General features: G+C 36.3%; 1 protein-coding gene across 4 annotated transcripts in view; it reads right to left on the reverse strand.

The window, feature by feature from the left end:
- Naalad2 (N-acetylated alpha-linked acidic dipeptidase 2) overlaps nt 1-14,684 on the reverse strand; it is a 40,245-nt gene extending 25,561 nt beyond the window's left edge. For 2 of the 4 annotated variants that reach the window (XM_090342478.1, XM_090342480.1), the window contains exons 1-8: nt 14,608-14,684; nt 13,738-13,867; nt 9,913-10,046; nt 8,932-9,043; nt 7,354-7,540; nt 5,276-5,377; nt 4,045-4,170; nt 2,120-2,306 (exon numbers count right to left, since the gene is read on the reverse strand). In XM_090342478.1, coding sequence (XP_090198604.1) covers nt 2,120-2,306; nt 4,045-4,170; nt 5,276-5,377; nt 7,354-7,540; nt 8,932-9,043; nt 9,913-10,046; nt 13,738-13,802 — 913 coding nt within the window. In that variant the 5' untranslated portion in view covers nt 13,803-13,867; nt 14,608-14,684. Of the gene's footprint in view, nt 1-2,119; nt 2,307-4,044; nt 4,171-5,275; nt 5,378-7,353; nt 7,541-8,931; nt 9,044-9,912; nt 10,158-13,737; nt 13,868-14,607 lie in introns of those variants that run through there. The other 2 variants (XM_090342479.1, XM_090342481.1) reach the window with 2 other exon arrangements.
- Between the last annotated feature and the right edge of the window lie 3,664 nt (nt 14,685-18,348).

Here is an 18,348-nt window from a genome sequence, read left to right on the forward strand (position 1 = left end):
AATCCTTGAACAGTCATATTTTTTATTAAATAATTTAATTTGTTGTTTTAAAATACCTACAAAGGCAATCTCGAACTCATCTGCATTGTGAGAATTTACAGACAAAAGTAGATTTGCCCCTGACTCATTCCAAGTGATCAGAATTACTCTGGCTCCAAAATGACACAGAAACATAAATTTTCAGTCTTTATTGTGACCACAAACAAAGCTGTTTCTTAAAATTTGGGGCCTTCCCCAATCTTCCCCTAGTCCTGAGGCTTCATCAAAGGGCCTGGGCACTGTCCCTGAGCTTCTTTTGTTCAAGGCCAGCAGTCTACCACTTGAGCAACAGTGCTGCTTCTGGCTTTTTCTGTTTATGTGGTATTAAGGATTTGAACCCAGGACTTCATGCATGCTAGGCAAGCACTAAGCCACATTCCCAGCCTCTTAGTCATCTCTTTACTTGACTAATGTAACTGTGACCCCTCTGTATATCAGCTTGATAACGATTTAGAAAACTCACTAAGTAATACATAAAATAGCAATGTACCTGAATTAAGCAAAGTTTATCCCAGAATGGCAGTGTTGGTTTAAAGATAAAAAAACAAGCATTGTGCCAGGTGTGGTGGCTAATACCTGTAATCCTAGGTACTCAGGAGACTGAGATCTGAGGATCTAGGTTCAAAGCCAGCCCAGGCACAAAAGGACCTCTGAGACTCTTATCCCCAATTAAACTCTAGAAAACCGGAAGTGGGGCTTGGCTCAGGGCAGAGCAATATCCTTGAGCTGAAGAGCTCAGGCCCAGGGATAGTGTGCTAGCCCTGAGCTGAAGAGCTCTGTGACACTGCCCAGGCCGAGTTCAAGCACCCTGACCCACAAAAAAGCCCAAAAACCAAAAACCACAAAACAAGTATTGCTTAACAAAATTTACCTGTAATATATTATCACCCTCATATACACAGAAAAAGTATTTGGAAACACTAGTATATACTCCTAAAAACAATTCCAATCACATTAGATCAGAATTGAATTTCCTCTGTGTGACAGTAACAGTCTATAAAATATATAGGTATAAAATTATATTTAACAGAAAATGATCATATATTTTCCCCATTTGAACAGGAATAAGACAGGGACAATCATGCTAACCAGTTCTGATCAATGGTACTAGAAGTCCTAGCAAATACAACAAGGCAAGAGAAAAGAAATTGCAATCAGAGAATATTGTCCTTCTTTTCAGAGAAGTTGGTTTCCCATATGTTGAAACTTCAAATATCAGATTTAAAATAACATTAAAATTCATTAACTTCAAAAGTTGAAACATATAATCTAAATAAAGGATAAAATGCCTAAAGATATTTTTTTTTTATAATCTAGTAAATCTAGCTTCTAGCTGTTGAGTGCAGTAATTCCTTGAGGATGAAGGCAGTCACTAACCCTCTACTCTAATAAGGGAAAAAGAAAGTTTCAGTTGGATATCTCTCTACTAATCATATACTTCATGGAAATTTAAAGCTAAAGTAATATGAGGCCAGGTGCTGTAGCTACACAAAGGCTGAGATATGAGGAAAGTCCATGAGACTTTTCTTTTTTTTATTGTAATTAAGAGAAGGGTTACATGGTATATATATTGCCAGTCCTGGGCTTGAGCTCAGGGCTTGAGCACTGTCCTTGGACTTTTCAAGGCTAGAGCTGTACCACTTGAGCCTCAGCACCACTTCCGGCTTTTTTCTATGTATGTGGTACCAAGGAATCGAACCCGGGTCTTCGTGCATGCTAGCACTTTTAACCACTGGGCCAAATTCCCGGCCCCTCCATGAGACTTTTCTACAATTATCTTCACACACTGCCAGCTCCCTATTAAAAAAAAGAAAACAAACATAACTATAAGGGAAGTTGTGGCTCAAGTGCTAGAGTGCTAGCCTTGAGTAAAAAATGCTTAGGGGCCAAGTTCAAGCCCCATGAAAAGTGATAAAATCAAATAAGGTGCAAGGGAAATACTTTGGCTTTCTTTGTAGCAGTAATCCAAATGGTGTAAGTGCACACCATTTTCAGTTACTCAATGGATGTGTGCTTTCATTCTTCCAAAAGAATAAGGAGTATATTTCACAGCTGGTAGACCAACTGACTTGACCACTACCTTTAGCTGGATAGCCTGGAGTGAGTGGGTCACCGGCACCATTCAAATTCAGCACATTTCCTCTCTGTGCTGCGGTTCCAGGAAGGTTCCATCCTTTGGGATAAGGCTGCACCCCAGGGGCAGAATAGTCAGCTGGATCTGAGTACAAGATAATTCCTATGGCTCCTGCTAACATGGCATTTTTAACCTGCAGGAACAATATGAAATCCAAGATGCAGAAATGTTAACCGACTGGCTTCCTTGTACAAAATCAATTAGATAGGTGAGAAAATGTAGACACTGGTTTTGAACTTGTTTGTAAATATTCATCTTTCTTTCTTTGCTTTGAAAATAATACCCTTCTTGGAATACCTAACAAATGGCGACTTACTTTACAAAACCCGAAAATATTTATCAAAGCTATCATTTTATCTCTACCTCTTCTTTGTACATTATGGTATATATTTCCAAGACAGGACAGATTATCATGAGTTAAAACACTGTATAACTGTCTGTCTCTACTATTAGGCCAATAGTATTTTTGAGAATGTTAATTATAGCTTACTCTACTGTAAAATTTTTGTACACTTACAATATTTATGTACTTAGTCTGATTTTCATTGTTTTTTTGCAGAAAGTCTACAGTATAGTTTTAGAACCTTTGTAAATATTTCTCTAATAAACTGGACAAGAATAGGAATATCTATTGTGTGCAATAAATTCTTTATTAGCACAAAGATATGTACCTATTAGTGTGATTCACTAAAATTATATTGTAACAATCAGAAGGCATTAAAGTACCTTAGAAGTATAGGCAATTTTGCCTACCACAAACATCCAAAGAATGTACATTATAATTACAATTCATCCATATCAGTACTAGGAATTTATTATAGAATATATTTATATTCTTATACAGTGTTTGGTGTGTGTGTGTGTGTGTGTGTGTGTGTGTGTATAAACACAAATTTTCACAATGGAAAAATTTAGTGCTAAGAAATTTAAGGCAACTATCCATCAATGGGAGGTATTAACTTATTTTTTCAACAATTCTATAAAATATATAACCATTTAAATAACTGAGGTATTTCGTAAGTGGTTATTCAGAAATCACAATGGTAGTTACTGCTCTAAGTTTGTCTAACATAAACTCATTTCTATTAAGGACTTCTATGAGGATGGTGTTACTAGCAGCATTCCCACTTCATGTATATAGCTAAAGTTCAGCTTAGCAAGGTTAAGTAACTTGCTTATGGTAAAGGAAATGGAGAACAAAAGCCCAGACCTGAACAGAACTAGGTGGTATCAGTTTCATGCACTTTACTGTTAATACATTATATAATTCTCCATATGTTGAGATGGAAATATACTCATAAGCTGTGGCTAAGTGAAAATATAAAGTTACATAATGCATAGTGTATCATAATGTATCATAGTGTATCATAGTATAGTCTCCTAGGAAAAAAACAAATGTATTTCTCTGTGTCTGTGTGTATTGTACATGCAAATCAATGAAAAAGAGCTTTTAAGGTTCGATTTGTAAGCAATAAAGTTGAATTCTTAACTTATATGAATTCATTTCATTTAAATTTTAAAAGGCAAATATTACTTCTGTAACAAAAATAATTTATACCAAAGTACCAATGACTCACAACTGCAATCCACAGGATCACAGTTCATAGAAAGCTCGGGCAGAAAAGAGACTCCATCTCCAAATAGGTGTGGCTCAAGTTGTTGAGCATGTCCATTAGTAAGCAAGTCTATCCTGAGACCCTGAGTTCAAATCCTAATACCACCAAGAAAACGCAATTTTCCTTTCTAGATAGATGAGGTATGAAACACAAAGTTTTGTGCACTCATGACAAACACCAAAAAATACTCAAACGGTTTTGGAAACAGTGAAACAAGTGGATCACCCTTTGCCTTTAGAAAATGCAATGCCATACTTTATTTCCTCTGAAGATTTTCCCATATCGTGCAATAACAATCTTTCCAGTGCAGTTGATGCCCATTTCTCTTTCTAGTTTGAAAAAATCTTCAGTGCGAGCATAATTCACATATAAAAGCTCTCCCTGCAGGGTAAGGGGATAGATATAGAATACAGTTAAAATTAAAGAGAATAACAACTACATCCATTGGGTTGAGAGTAATGGGAGAGAATAATAAAATAGGTGATATCAATCACAATGTATTGTACATAGAAACTTATTTGTGGAATGGTAAACCCTTGGTACAACTACTAAAATGTAATAAAATACATTTTTTAAATGTGTATTTCACAAAACTGCTCCAGCCATCTTTCTTTACTTATTTGGGAATCATTAACAGATATGGAATACTGTGTAGAAGGCTTTTCAAAATCTTTCAAAATCAAGATATATTTAATATTTAAACAGGGAATAGATGATATATTTTAAAGTATGTTTAGAAAAATTATCAATATATACTGAAGCATAGAAACATGAGTAAATAACATTTTTAAAATGTCATTAAGCTGGGAGCTGGTGGCTCATGCCTCTACCTACTCAGGAGGCTGAGATCTGAAAATCACAATTTGAAGCAAACCCAGATAAGAAAGTCCTTGAGGCTCTATCTCCAATTAGCTACCCCCAAAAGTAGGAACATGAGTGGTGGCTCCAATGATAGTGTTACCCTAAAGCTAAAAGGCTCAGGGACCACACTCAGGTCCAGAGTTCAAGCTGTGGGACTGGCACATACATGCATGTGTGTGAACACACACACACACACACACACACACACACACACACACACCATTAAAAGTAAGTCAACATTGTTTCATTTCCCATCGTAATGTTAACTGAAGAATTTTTGTCTGTAAATTTGTTTCTAAAAATCTCAGATTAGAAATATTGGAAAGAAGCTTACAGGATGACTATAGTCCTTACTGACTCAAAAGGTGATTTAAAAAAATTTGGAGTGTCATGAACATCATAAGGAACTCTGCTTTCAGTGTATGTATCTACTTTAATTCTAGTGGTCCTTTCTATTTAAAAGAAATGGTTTTTATTTTGGAGGGGTGTTCAAAGTACTGGACATCAAACAATGGATGAGTACATGTAAACTCCCAACCAAAATTTCTTGGCTTAATTCTCCTACAGAGAGTTTTATACAAAAGACTAAGATTTAAAGATAACTAAAGAATGTTTTCAGTTTTACCTCTGGTATGCCTTGGGGTGAGAAAGCATTATAGGGTGGCACAATATTTGTAACATTCTTGTATCCATCTGGTGGTGGTTCAAAGTATGATGTTTTGAAAATCTAGCAAGAATTGAATTCAAGTTAGAGAAATGCATTCCAACTTGTTATTAAGGTATAATTCAACTTTCCCCAAGGTTAAATGTAATACCTAAGATTGAATATACTAGAACATGACACTAAAATTAACCATGTAAATCTAAGTGAAACCAGTGAGCAAGAGTTTAAACCTGATTATTATGTTCAAACATAAGAGAGATTATTATAAGTCTGTTATACAATGTAAAAGCAGGACTGAGCAGATACCTGTAATCCTAGTCCTTGTAAGGAGTGCTCCCAGTACTCATAAGAGGAGAATTACAAAACAACACAACAATAAAAACAGGGAGAGTGAAAGGAGATATTCAAAGGATGTAGGTCAGTACTAAAAGGCATCCTTAGAAGATGTACAATAGAACAAAATCTAGAGACATAAGGCCAAATAGTATGACAGTAAATGTAAGGACCTCCAGGATAAGGAAACAAAAGCCATATAATGAGTGATTGTTGTCCTTAATGTACTATGTTATCTCTCATCTCTTTTGCCATCCCTTGGTTAGCTCATCTTGTATCTCACCTTGTTATCTGATATATTTAAATGTGCTTAATTGGTTATTTGAAATTGGATAGGGTAGGGGGGAAATCAAGATGAGCAGGGGGAGGGTGGGAGGGAAATGGGGACCATGTCATGAGAAAGGGTATCAATGTTTGTGAAGTAATGCACCTTCTATCTGGTGAATATAATATAACCCTTCTATTAATCACAATAAAAATAAAAAATAAAAAATAATAAAATCTAATATGTATGCATGAAAAAGGCATCCTTAGTGTCTATAAGTCCTTGGTTTAATCCTCAGCACTACAAACAAAAAATGGGACACTTGTGATTTCCTTGACTATGCATTCTCAACTTCCTTTGTTGACCTCTTTCCTTTTTCATTTTCACTTCAGAGTCTCCCCATTTCTTAATACTGGCTTATGCTTGCCTTTAGATATTTTCTCCCTGTGAGAGAGAGACTTTGCTGACTACCAAAATTTTGCAAACGACTCATACACTTTTGAGGTCCTGCATTTCACACTCATACATTTAATAGCCTGATAAGTATTTAGTTTTGATGTCTAAACTCAACATAATAAAGTTGTCTTTTCCTCTTTTATCACCCCTAGATCTACATTTTATTCTCTATCCCAACCTACATAAGAGCCTCTCCTGAAACAGCCTGGTAGTATACTTTCTGTTTTTCAAATTCATCCATTATCCTCATCCCTGCTAACATCCTAATTCAGAACTCCAACTGTTACCTGCATTATTGCCTTCTGCAAACAACTAAACTTCTTGCCTAGTCTTGGTAAAATATACAAACTGCCCCATGTGTATACTCTGAAGAGTTTTTCTATTCACATGCTTCCTGAACTTAGGAAATCTTAAAGTCTAAGATACTTGTTTCTAGGATATAGCAACTAGTCTATTCCTTACCAGTTTGTATTCTATATTATAAAAAATACTTCAGTTTTACCAATAATACTGAATTATTATGTCTTCATACAATGTAAGTATTTTTTCTGTCTATATTTCACTTAGCTTTCTTTGCCTTTTCACATGGTTATTCTCTTAAGCTCTTTAATGAGTCACAAATCAACTCTCTTAGGAAGACTTCTCTACAGGGCTCTCCAAAAGGGCTTAATTACCCAATTTCTCTGTTGACAAAGAGCCCCAGTTACTCTCCTCATAGCACTTACTCTACTGAGTTAAGATAATATATCCAACTGTCCTCATCACCTTGCTTGGATAAAGAACCTATGTCCTAATCGTGTTGGCCTGAAGAATGAGCACCATATCCAACAAATAGTAGGCATCAAATAATTTGCAAAGAACTTCTTTAAAGTTGTAAGTTCTATTACACTAGTAACAATTTGCTCATTTTACTTCTTGCTTCATTCTAATCCAAAAGTGAGGGAGGAGTTACAAAACATAGAAAGACAACACAATTGTACATCACCTCAGTTCCATGTTCATCTACAATTGATACATAATTAGCATTTGTTTCATTGGGATAAGAAAGAAGAACATCATAATGAACCAAATTGACCGAATCCAGTCCAAATCTCTTCCAGTGCATCTGAATTTCCTTGGCAAGCAGCAAATTTTGTTCTGTTCCTGCTAGATGTGGAAGTTTTGTAAATGAACTAAAAAACAATAAAATATATAAACAAAAAGTAGGATTTAAAGAGTACATTCGATTATTACCTAATAATTCTCCAGAGGTACTGTCCTATATGCGATATAAAAAGCTATAAAAACCCAACTTGACATATCAATTACTATCTTCCTTCTTTCCCTCCTCATTTTACGATAGACAGGGCTTAGCTCTTTTCTATTACTGAAGTAATAGATTTGTTGAACAGAAGGTCTGAAGATTGTAGCTTGAAGTAGGCCAGAGAAGAAGCAATGAGTAAGTTAGTAAGAACTCAAGACTGTGAGTTTAAATCCCACACTGGCAAATTCCCCTTCCTCTCCCTCCCAAAAATGTTTTAAAATGTTTCCCTTGAATATGACTCTTTTTAACCTTGGCAGGAGGAAAATTTGTATTGATTATTTTTACTTTCGTTCTACCCCAAATAAACAAAAAAGTTATATTTGCAAGATAAGATAATGGCTTAACTAGCAGCAAAAATATGGAACATTGATCTCCTTTCCACTAACTCATTAAGTTTGTAACTTTCCAGTACTTTCTAACATAATGAAGTATATTAAAGAAAAGAGGAAGAAAGAAAGAAAAAGAAAAAAAGACACATTCCTGAGTAAATCCAAGTTGTTGATTAAGTTAATGACTGAGGAACGATGAAGAGTATTAAATTGCAGTCATGAAGGTGAAACATCTCCCAATAAACCAAAAAGGTAAGGATAAGTTTTAGGGAGGAATTTCCAAGGTCTATAACAGACTACCACTTCACAGTAGTTTAAAGGTACATTTAAAATGACCTTAAATGGATGATTAGCATAAGTTCACACAAAGAAGACTGCCCAAATGGATAGAAACAGTTTTTATATATTTAACTGTACAATATTTTAAACACTATTTCTAGGATTAAAAAAGAAAAATCTAGCAGGAAGCAAGTAGTTCACACCTGTAACCCTAGGTACTCAGGAGGCTGAGATCTGAAAATCAAGGTTCAAAGACAACCAGGGCAGGAAAGTCAGTAAGATTCTTATCTACAATTAACCACTAGAAAACTGGAAATGGTGCTGTGAGTCAAAATGATAGAATGCTATCCTTGAGCACAAAGAGGTCAGGGACAATGCCCAGACCCTGAATTCATGCCCTACAACTGACCAAACACAAATCAAGATGAAACCCCAATATTCACAAGACAATATGTTGGAAATGAACTTTACAACTTGGGAAGGGGTGGAGGAAAGGGAAGCAGGGGAAAGGGAAGCAGAAGGAAACAAGAGGGGATGAAAATGTTTGAGAAATAAAATACTCAGTACCTTATGAATGTAACTGTAACCCCTCTATGAATCACCTTGACAATACAATTAAAAGCAACAACAACAACAAAACCCACAAACTTACCGAAGGAATGATTTAATATTTTCAGCTTTCATTTCTGATAACAACTTCCATTTTGTACTTTGTTGATAATGTGCTGAAATAGTTGTTTCTTTGACAGGCTTAATAAACCAGCCTGAGGGGAAAATACACACACACACACACACACACACACACACACAATTGCTTTAGACACTGTAAATAAAGGTAGACTGGAAAGAAAAAGAAAAAGACAATACTAGACAAATTTAGCTGAAATGCAGATATCTTTTAAATTCTCATATGGGACATAAGTTGCTTCTTAGAACAGACTACTTAAGAGATGCACTTTCATTTGTTATATATTATATATGCACAGCAAAGCTTTTGATATTTTTCTCCTCCCCTGGGGTTTAAGTCTTTTTCTTTCTTAACTTTTGCTTTTCTTTTCTTTTGACAGTGCTTCACTGTAGGGCCCAGGCTGATTGCAAGTTCATGATCCTTCTGCTTGTTGTCTTTAGTCCTGGGCTAAGAGGCATGCACTAGCATGCTAACTCAAAAACAATTATTTAAATGATAGTGCTTTCTATACTTGTTAATAATTTATTTCTTCTTTTGGTTTGTTGTTAGGGAAAATCTTGCTAGAAAGACAAAACTAGCCTAACTAATGATGTGACAGAGGCTGACTGGGAATTCAGAAACTGCTCTCCTCAGCTCTGACCAGTTTTGACAAATTATTATTCCTTGGGAATGAAGCCATCTCTTTCACCCTATCCTTAGTGGCAGCCCCACATTGTGTTTCCACAAGCCTCTACCAGTACACTAAACTCAAAATAGTACTTAATACATTTGAATTTTGATCACGGATGCATTCCATTGGTTTCTACTTGGGCTGAAATTCACAGCTGAAATTGAGCTAGTCTTGGAAACCAGAGTGCTCTGTCCCCACTCTGCAGCTCGAGCTTTCTTCCCTAGCTGGGCAGACAAAGAGGCTGCTGGATCCTGGGAAGTTTTATGTACACTTACCCACTGAAAAGCCCGCCAGAAAAGATGCCAGCGCTGCGGCCAAGCACATCCAAAGGTACAGCTGGCCCCTGGACTTTGCCATGGCTTCCTGGACTCTGAGGCTGGAGCAAAGAATGAGGTTGCAAGCTTCTGGGCTGCAGAGGAGCAGGGAAAGTAGGTGATGATCTTATTTACAGAGGGCCACGGGTTTGGACTGCTTAGGACCTTTGCAAAGTCCGGCCCACTCCCCTTCTCAGGTCCAGGGCCTGAACAAAACGAATGAGGGCAGAGAAAGAAAGCTCCTCAGAGCCAGGAACCGCTTTGTTGGTGTTGGCAAGCAACTTCTTTTTCTGTGGATCTCACAGTTACAGAGCAGTTGGCTGCGGAGCTGCTGAAATGTTTCCAGTTGTTTCTAAACAAATCTATTATCCACTGTTATTTCCTTGTTATACCCACTACTGAAATTTGGCTTCAAGGATTGAATTCTTTTCCTTCTTTTTGGGATAGATTTCCTCCAGATTCTCTGTACCAATTTCCATTTGGTCAGATTTGGGGGGCGGGAAATATAATGTCTTTGCTAGTCCGCTGTGACATACTGTCATCTCAAAGAAACAGAAGAGCAGATGGGCTAGACTCCCCTGGTTCCCCTGAAAAGAACGGATGGGACCTACTCTAGTTTATTTACTCAAAATTGTGTGGCTTTCAAGGCTGTTACCTAACTTTGACTTAGTCCATTTTATGAAGCAATAGTTTTGACCTAAGTGATTCCATTTTGAGGATGAATGCCCAAACAGAATAAGTCTACACTTCATTTTTACAAGTAAACAACCACAAATGAACAAGCTGACAAATAATTTGATTATACAAATAAAATACCATAATCTGTAAGATTGTAAAATGAAATTTAAAATGTATGAGACGCAAAGCAATCTTATGTCAGGAACTCCAGGCCAACTAACTAATCAAACACTTTAAACCTCTAGATTCATGCAACTTCCTCACCTGAATCCCATCAAAAGATAGGTTATGCCCCTAGCCCTGGGAAATGGCCTGCAAGTTGAAAAATCTACAACTGTGTTTTCGGGACTTCTGCTCAGCTTCATCCTGTACTTGAAGTGACCCACACAGTTGTCTGAAAATCACCTCCATGACTGAAGTTAATTCTCTGCTCTATACTGAACTTCATTTTGTGCTCATTGCACCTCAGAGCAACTCTACGTTTTGACAAAGTCATCAGTTAGGTTGGTGGGTTCCCTACTAGTGTCTTATCTGACTAACTACAATGACTCATTGCATGTGATTATGCTGTGGTCTTACAGCAAGACAAGATATACAAAATAGTGTTCATTGTAAATAGAATTCCTACATCTACTCGTCTTACTGCAAAGAGAAATTTTTGCAGTTATTGACTTCTCCCATAGATACCAGTTTTGCCACCAAAGCAGAATTCCTGAATCCTATGAATGCTTTAATCCTTCTGCAATTTGTATATTATCATGTACTTTCAGATCTGAGAAATATTAGCATTTGAAATCAGGATTCAGAATGTTGCAAAAAATGTTGCAAACTAACTCCCAGAAAAGGAAAAAAGGATTTAATCTGTGCAGCCAAATATCAGTGATCTTTGAAATGAATGTCAGCTAACAATTGGCTTCTCCCAAACCAAACCAAACCAAACCTAAGTAGTGTTTGCCAAGTTAAAGCCAATGAAATTGTGGATTTATTGTTATTCAATAAATCCTAGCATTGTGGAAAGACAAAAGTATGTCTGACATAGGATACTTTTGAGATCCCCATAAGTTGAACAAATCATGAAATTATTATAGTTCTGTGTCCTCTCCTTTACTTGATGTTTCTACATACGTCACTTGATTGCTGTAGATTCAAATCAGTCAAATTAACTACTGGAAAGATTACTATTAATATGGTACAATTAGTAAGGCTATTATTGTTAATTTATTTTTATTTGTTTTTGTTTTCTGCCAGTACTGGGGCTTGAACTCAGGGCTTTGAGTTCTTGTGTAATTTTTTCCCCTGAAAGTAGCTGCTGCTCTAGCAGTTAGTTGAACCATACCCCTCACTATTTACTGACAATACAATCTTAAGGAAAGTAACCTCCTAATCCTCTATCCTTAGTGAATTTCTCTTTAAGGGTGTCTAAGATTACAAAATATTGTTTCTTATTAATAGAATTTCTACATTTTCCCATCTTATTTCAGAGAAAACTTTAACAATTAAACTCAAAGTTTTGCGTCTAAAGCAGAATTACTGAGTGAATCAGAACTGCCACCTTTTGGGTTTTGATCAACCTTTCCTGCATAGTCTGGGGTCCATGTGGACGAAGGTAAGGCACCCTTCATTCTAATATTGCTAATGTATTTCTCTTGGATACAATTATTGCTTGATATGATTAATAGTTTTCCTCCTAGAAAATGTGTAGAATTTCTGAAAGAAAATTTCAAATTATTGTAAGTATTGGGCAGTAGATTTTCGGGTACTATTAATATTTGAACTCATGCTTCACAGTTGTTATGTTTTGCTTTTTTGCTCTTGCTATTTGTCAGATGAAGAACTCTTTATTTCCAGGATTGCTTAGACTACAGTCTTATCTATCTCCATTTCAAAAATACAAGGCCTGAGCCTTGTCCCTGGGCATTTATTTTTGTTCTAGGCGAGCATTTGAGCCACAGCTTCACTTCCAGCTTTTGGGGATAGTTATTTGCAAAAGAGTTTCACAGTATTTCCTTCCTGACCTGGCTTCCATCCATGATCCTCAGATCTCAGCCTCTTGACTTTTGGGGATTATAGGTTTGAGCCACCAGCTCGCAGCATGAGATAGTGATTTTTCTTTAAATTTTAGTATCATTAAATATCATTCAACTTCTGAGGGGTTTTTCTGGGGGGAGGAGGTCTTATGTCTCTCATGCTCTGTATTTCTGAGGCTACCTTTCCAAAGATACTTTCATAGCAAAATACATTCCCCCATAGACACTCAGCAAATTAGTAAATTATTGAAAAGGTGATGTAGTGAGAAAACCATATTCCTTGAATGTAGTTTAAAAAGAACTTCTAATTCTAGAACATGCAAAATTATCTCTTCTCGATATTCATAAAAAGTATATAGATGTTTAACATTTGAGACAAGTGTCTGCTGCATGCACAAATGATACCATATATACATATATATTCCATAAACATTTTAAGAATTCATTATGGGATTTTTTAATTTCTAGATATTTGGCTTTTTTATCTGTTACCTACAGGACCTTTCCTACTGTTCTCTATGGTATATCAAAATTACTCCTATAAGATTTAATTTTAAGAAAGAAAGTAGAACTAATGATTATAATAACTGACTTATTTGTGAAATTTTTTTCTTTGACTTAATTTTAATAGTGATTAGACATTTTTACTAATAGAAGTTGTATATTTTAATAGTTTGCAAACTTGATTAATCTTCCCCAAGTTAAAAAAAGGATGATTGATCTAAACAATGTTCAATAAGTATGTATAGCACACTATACACTGTGGATGATTCTGAGACTGTATTTTTTGCCCTTAAAAAGTCTAAGATGGGGAGGGCATGGGGAGAGGGAATGAGGACAAAAACATGAGAAGGGGTATTAAGGTTCAAGAAGTAATGCACCCAGTACTTGACAAATGTAACTGTAACCCCTCTATACATTACCCCAACAATAAAATTCAATTAAAGAAGCAATATGGCACACAAAACATGGAATGAAACTGCAACTATGAGTCACAAAAAAGAAGTCTAAGATGTAGTGAAATAGTAAATATTACATCAGTAATTAACTATAGTAAATTCCAAAGGCAAACCAGTTTTACCTCCTTTGTGTGCATGGCCGATGCCTCAATAGATGCCATCTATGATCTGTGTCTTTACAATCCATTAGAACCTCCAGAAAACTCCAGCTGGCTGGTTCAAGAAGTCATCAGCCTGTTACTGATATAGAATCTGGAAGCATTCAAAATTCCATCTTCATTAAAAAAATCCATCTTCATGAAGTTTATAAGAGGAGATTGCTTGCTATCAAACAGGAGTTTCTAATTATTGGCATCTTGACCCATATTTGCACACTAAATAAAGAAATATTGCTGGTTTATATTAACTCCTTTCAATTTTTTCCTCGAAGATCTCAGGGTAGGAACCAGTCTATTGACCATTATGAGTCCAAGGCCAGCCTGAGCTATAAAGTGAGGATCTGTCTCAAAATTGAAAGAAATAAATTTAATTAAATAAGACAAGCTTTTTTTTGTCTTGAACACTGGGGCGTGACTTCTGGGCCCAGGTGCTGTGCTGTCCCTGAGTACTTCAGCTAAAAGCTAGGTTTCTAATACTTTGAGCCACAGTGCCACTTCTGGTTTTCTGGTTTTCTGCCTGAGCTGGCTTTGAACCAAGACTGCTCTTGATTTTCTGAGCCTTCAATATGACAAATTCACAGTTTCTCCATTGAAGAAATTAAAATGTTCATATAACATCCTTTATATTTTCCTCTTTATGGATTATGGGAGCATCTTGTAACTCCAAAGTCCTTTCAAACAGATTATAGCTAAGTTTGAAATCAGAGTAATATATAGGTACTAGTAAAGCAACAAATATGAATGGCTTAGTAAAAATTCTAACAATCAACTAACAAACAAGTAATATTTAGCTTGATGATAAGGTAACTAGGTATCTGAAAGCCATAGTCTCACCTGCTGCTGCATTACAAGCCTTGTTTTGTTTGAAGATGTTGCCTTCTCTTCCTTCTGTCTTGTAGCTATTACCTAGACATGCTCACTGCCATGACTGTCATATAGACATACACATTATGCCATTAATGATGTCACAAGGTCACACCACTACAGAGATGACAACTTCCCCACATGATATGGCCGTATACACAGCCATACTCACTTCCCCAAAAGAGTACATATATGGGTGCTGGTGGCTCACTCCAGTCAGCTACTCAGGAGGAGTAAGAGGCTAAGATCTGAGGATCTAGGTTGAAGCCAGCTTGGGCAAGAATTCTACAATACTCTAATTAAGTACCTGAAAATTGGAAGTGGGGCTGTTGCTGAAAGTGGTAGAGAAAAAAACTCAGGGACAGCACCCAGGCTCTGAGTTCAAATTCCATAACCAACCAACAAATGAAAGGTTATTCTGACAACTTTGACATTCCGGATAACAAGGGAGACATTTCAGTTGAGGAATTTGTAAGACTTTGGAGACCAAAGTAATTGCAAATACACAACAAAATGTTGGATTGCTGGTACTTGGAATGATATAAAAGAACCATAGAGCAGGTAAGTAATCTTAGAGGTAGTAAGAAATCAACATGTGTAGTAAGAAAAGACCATGAAATGTAAACACTTTTTTTATATATTTTTATTGTAATTAATAGAAGAGTTACATGATATTTGCCAGATAAATGGTGCATTAATTCCCATACATTGATACCCTTTCACATGTCTTGGTCCCCATTTCCCTTCTCCCCTCCCCCATCCTTCATCTTGTTTTCCCCCGTTCCCTATCCAATTTCAGATAACCAAATACAAATATATCTGATATATCAGGTAACAAAGTGAGATAGTGTAACAATATGAGATAACCAAGGGACAGTAGAAGTGATGAGAGATAACATAGTAACTTAAGAACAACAATCATTAATTATATGGCTTAAGTTTACATCATATTTTAAATGACAAGTTTAACAAACAATTGTTCAAGGAGGGAATCTCTAATTACATTCTCTGGGACTTAGTATTTAGAACTTAATCAAAATTAGGCTAACGGTTTGTATGTCATAGAAACATATCAATTTATGAAATAAAACATTATGATTATAGAGTTACAGGTTTTTTGTCTATATAGTTATGTTTGTATTTCCATTACCATGTCCATAGCTTTGGGTATGCAGTTACTGAGTCCTCGCTCTTGTACTCTTTGGATTTAATAACCGCATATTAAGGATACCATGCATCTTTTGTTCCTTAGGTCTTGACTTGTCTCACTCAGCATGATTCGCTCTAGATTCATCCACTTCCCTGCAAATGCCATTATTTTATCTTGTCTGTTGGCTATGTAGAATTCCATAGTGTATATATACCACATTTTCTGAATCCATTCATCTGCAGTAGGGCATCTGGGTTGTTTCCATCGCCTGGCTATTGTGAATAGTGCAGAGATGAACATAGCTGAGCAGGTGTCTTTATAATATCCTGGGTCATGCTGTTCAGGATAGATGCCCAGAAGTGGTATGGCGGGATCTTAGGGAAAGTCTATTTTCAGTTCTTTAAGGAACCTCCACACTGCTTTCCAGAGTGGCTGAACTAGTTTACAATCCCACCAGCAGTGCAGTAGGGTTCCTTTTTCTCCACAACCCTGCCAGCATCTGTCATTTTCTGAGTTCAAAATCTTGGCCATGTTTTTTGGGGTAAGGTGGTATCTTAGGGTTGTTTTTATTTGCATTTCCTTTATGACCATAGATGATGAACATTTTCACATGTTTTTCTGCCATTTTAATCTCTTCTTCTGATAGGTCTCTCTTTAATTCCCTTGCCCATTTATTGGGTTTTCGGGGGATTAGTTTCTTGAGTTTCCTTTAGATACTGGATATCAAGCATTTGTCAGATATGTTGTTGGTGAATATCTTTTCCCAGTTGGTTGGCTGTCTCTCTACTTTTGCAACTATGTTTTTATCTGTACAGAAACTTTTTATTTTTAGGTAGTCCCATTTATCGAGTCTCTCTCCAATCTGTTGTGACCCTGGGATTCTGTTCAGGAATCTGTTGCCTGTGCCTATGAGTTCCAGTGTCTCTCGTACATTATCATGTAGCAATTTCACGGTTTCTGGTCTGACATTGATGTCTTTGATCCACTTTGAGTTACTGTTTGTGCATGGCGAAAGGCTAGGGTCAATTTTTAGTTTTCTGCATGTGGCTGCCCAGTTTTGCCAGCACCAATAATTGAATAGACTGTGTTTGTTCCACTGTATATCTTTGGCTCCTTTGTCAAATACAAGTTGCCTATAGGTATATGGTTCTATTTCTGGGTCTTCTATTCTGTTCCACTGATCTTCTGGTCTGTTTTTGTGCCAGTACCAAGCAGTTTTTGTTACTATGGCTCTATAGCAGAGTTTGAAGTCTGGTATTGTAATACCACCAGCATTGCTCTTTTTGCCTAGAATTGTTTTGGCTATTCTAGGTCTTTTCTTGTTCCATATGAATCTTTGGATTATATCTTCAATTTCTGTAAAGAATGTCTTTGGGATTTTGATGGGGATTGCACTGAATTTGTATATCAATTTTGGCAGTATAGCCATTTTCACTATGTTGATTCTCCCTAGCCATGAGCATGGGATGTCTTTCCATTTCCTAGTGTCCTCTTTAATTTCTTTCATTAGGCTTTTATAATTTTCATTGAATAATTCCTTTACTTCTTTGGTTAAGTATATTCCTAAGTATTTTATTCTTTTGGGGGCTATTGCGAATGGGATAATTTTCTTGATTTCGCATTCTGTTTGTGTATTGTTGGTGTACAAGAAGGCTACTGACTTCTGAAGGTTGATTTTGTATCCTGCCACTTTGTTAAAGTGTTTTTTTAATTCTAGTAGTTTGGGAGTGGAGTTTCTTGGGTCACTCAAGTAGAGGATCATGTCGTCTGCGAATAAGGATAGTTTAATTTCTTCTTTCCCTATGTGGATCCCTTTGATGTCCTTTTCTTGTCTTATTGTTCTGGCTAAGGGTTCCAGCACTATATTGAAGAGAAGTGGAGACAGTGGGCATCCCTGTCTAGTTCCTGATTTTAAGGTGAATGGTTCCAGTCTTTCACCATTTAGTATAATACTGGCTGTAGGCTTTTCATATATGGCTTTCACTATTTTGAGGAATGTACCTCTTATTCCTATTTTTTCTAGTGCTTTCAACATGAATGGATGTTGTATTTTGTCAAATGCCTTCTCCGCATCCAGAGAAATTATCATATGATTCTTATCCTTAGCTCTATTGATACGATGTATTACATTGATTGATTTGTGAATGTTAAACCAGCCTTGCAAATGTGGGATGAAGCCCACTTGATCATAGTGTATGATTTTTTAAATTTGTTTCCGGATTCTGTTGGCTAATATTTTATTGAGGAGTTTTGCATCTGTGTTCATTAGACAGGTAGGTCTGTAGTTTTCTTTTTTTTGTTGGTCTTTCCTTGGTTTGGGTATGAGAGTAATATTAGCTTCATAAAATGAGTTTGGTATTGCTCCTTCTGTTTCTATTTCTCGGAAGAGTTTCAAGAATATAGGTGTTATTTCATCTTTAAATGTCTTGTAGAATTCAGCAGTGAAACCGTCTGGACCTGGGCTTTTTTTGGTTGGCATTTCTCTGATTGCTCCCACAATTTAGTTGTAAGAGGTTGGTTTGTTCAATTTGTTTACCTCATCGTTGTTCAGTGTGGGTAGC

Source organism: Megascapheus bottae, chromosome 12 (assembly GCF_031878675.1).
Source record: "Megascapheus bottae isolate mThoBot1 chromosome 12, mThoBot2.hap1, whole genome shotgun sequence".
NCBI lineage: Eukaryota > Metazoa > Chordata > Mammalia > Rodentia > Geomyidae > Megascapheus > Megascapheus bottae.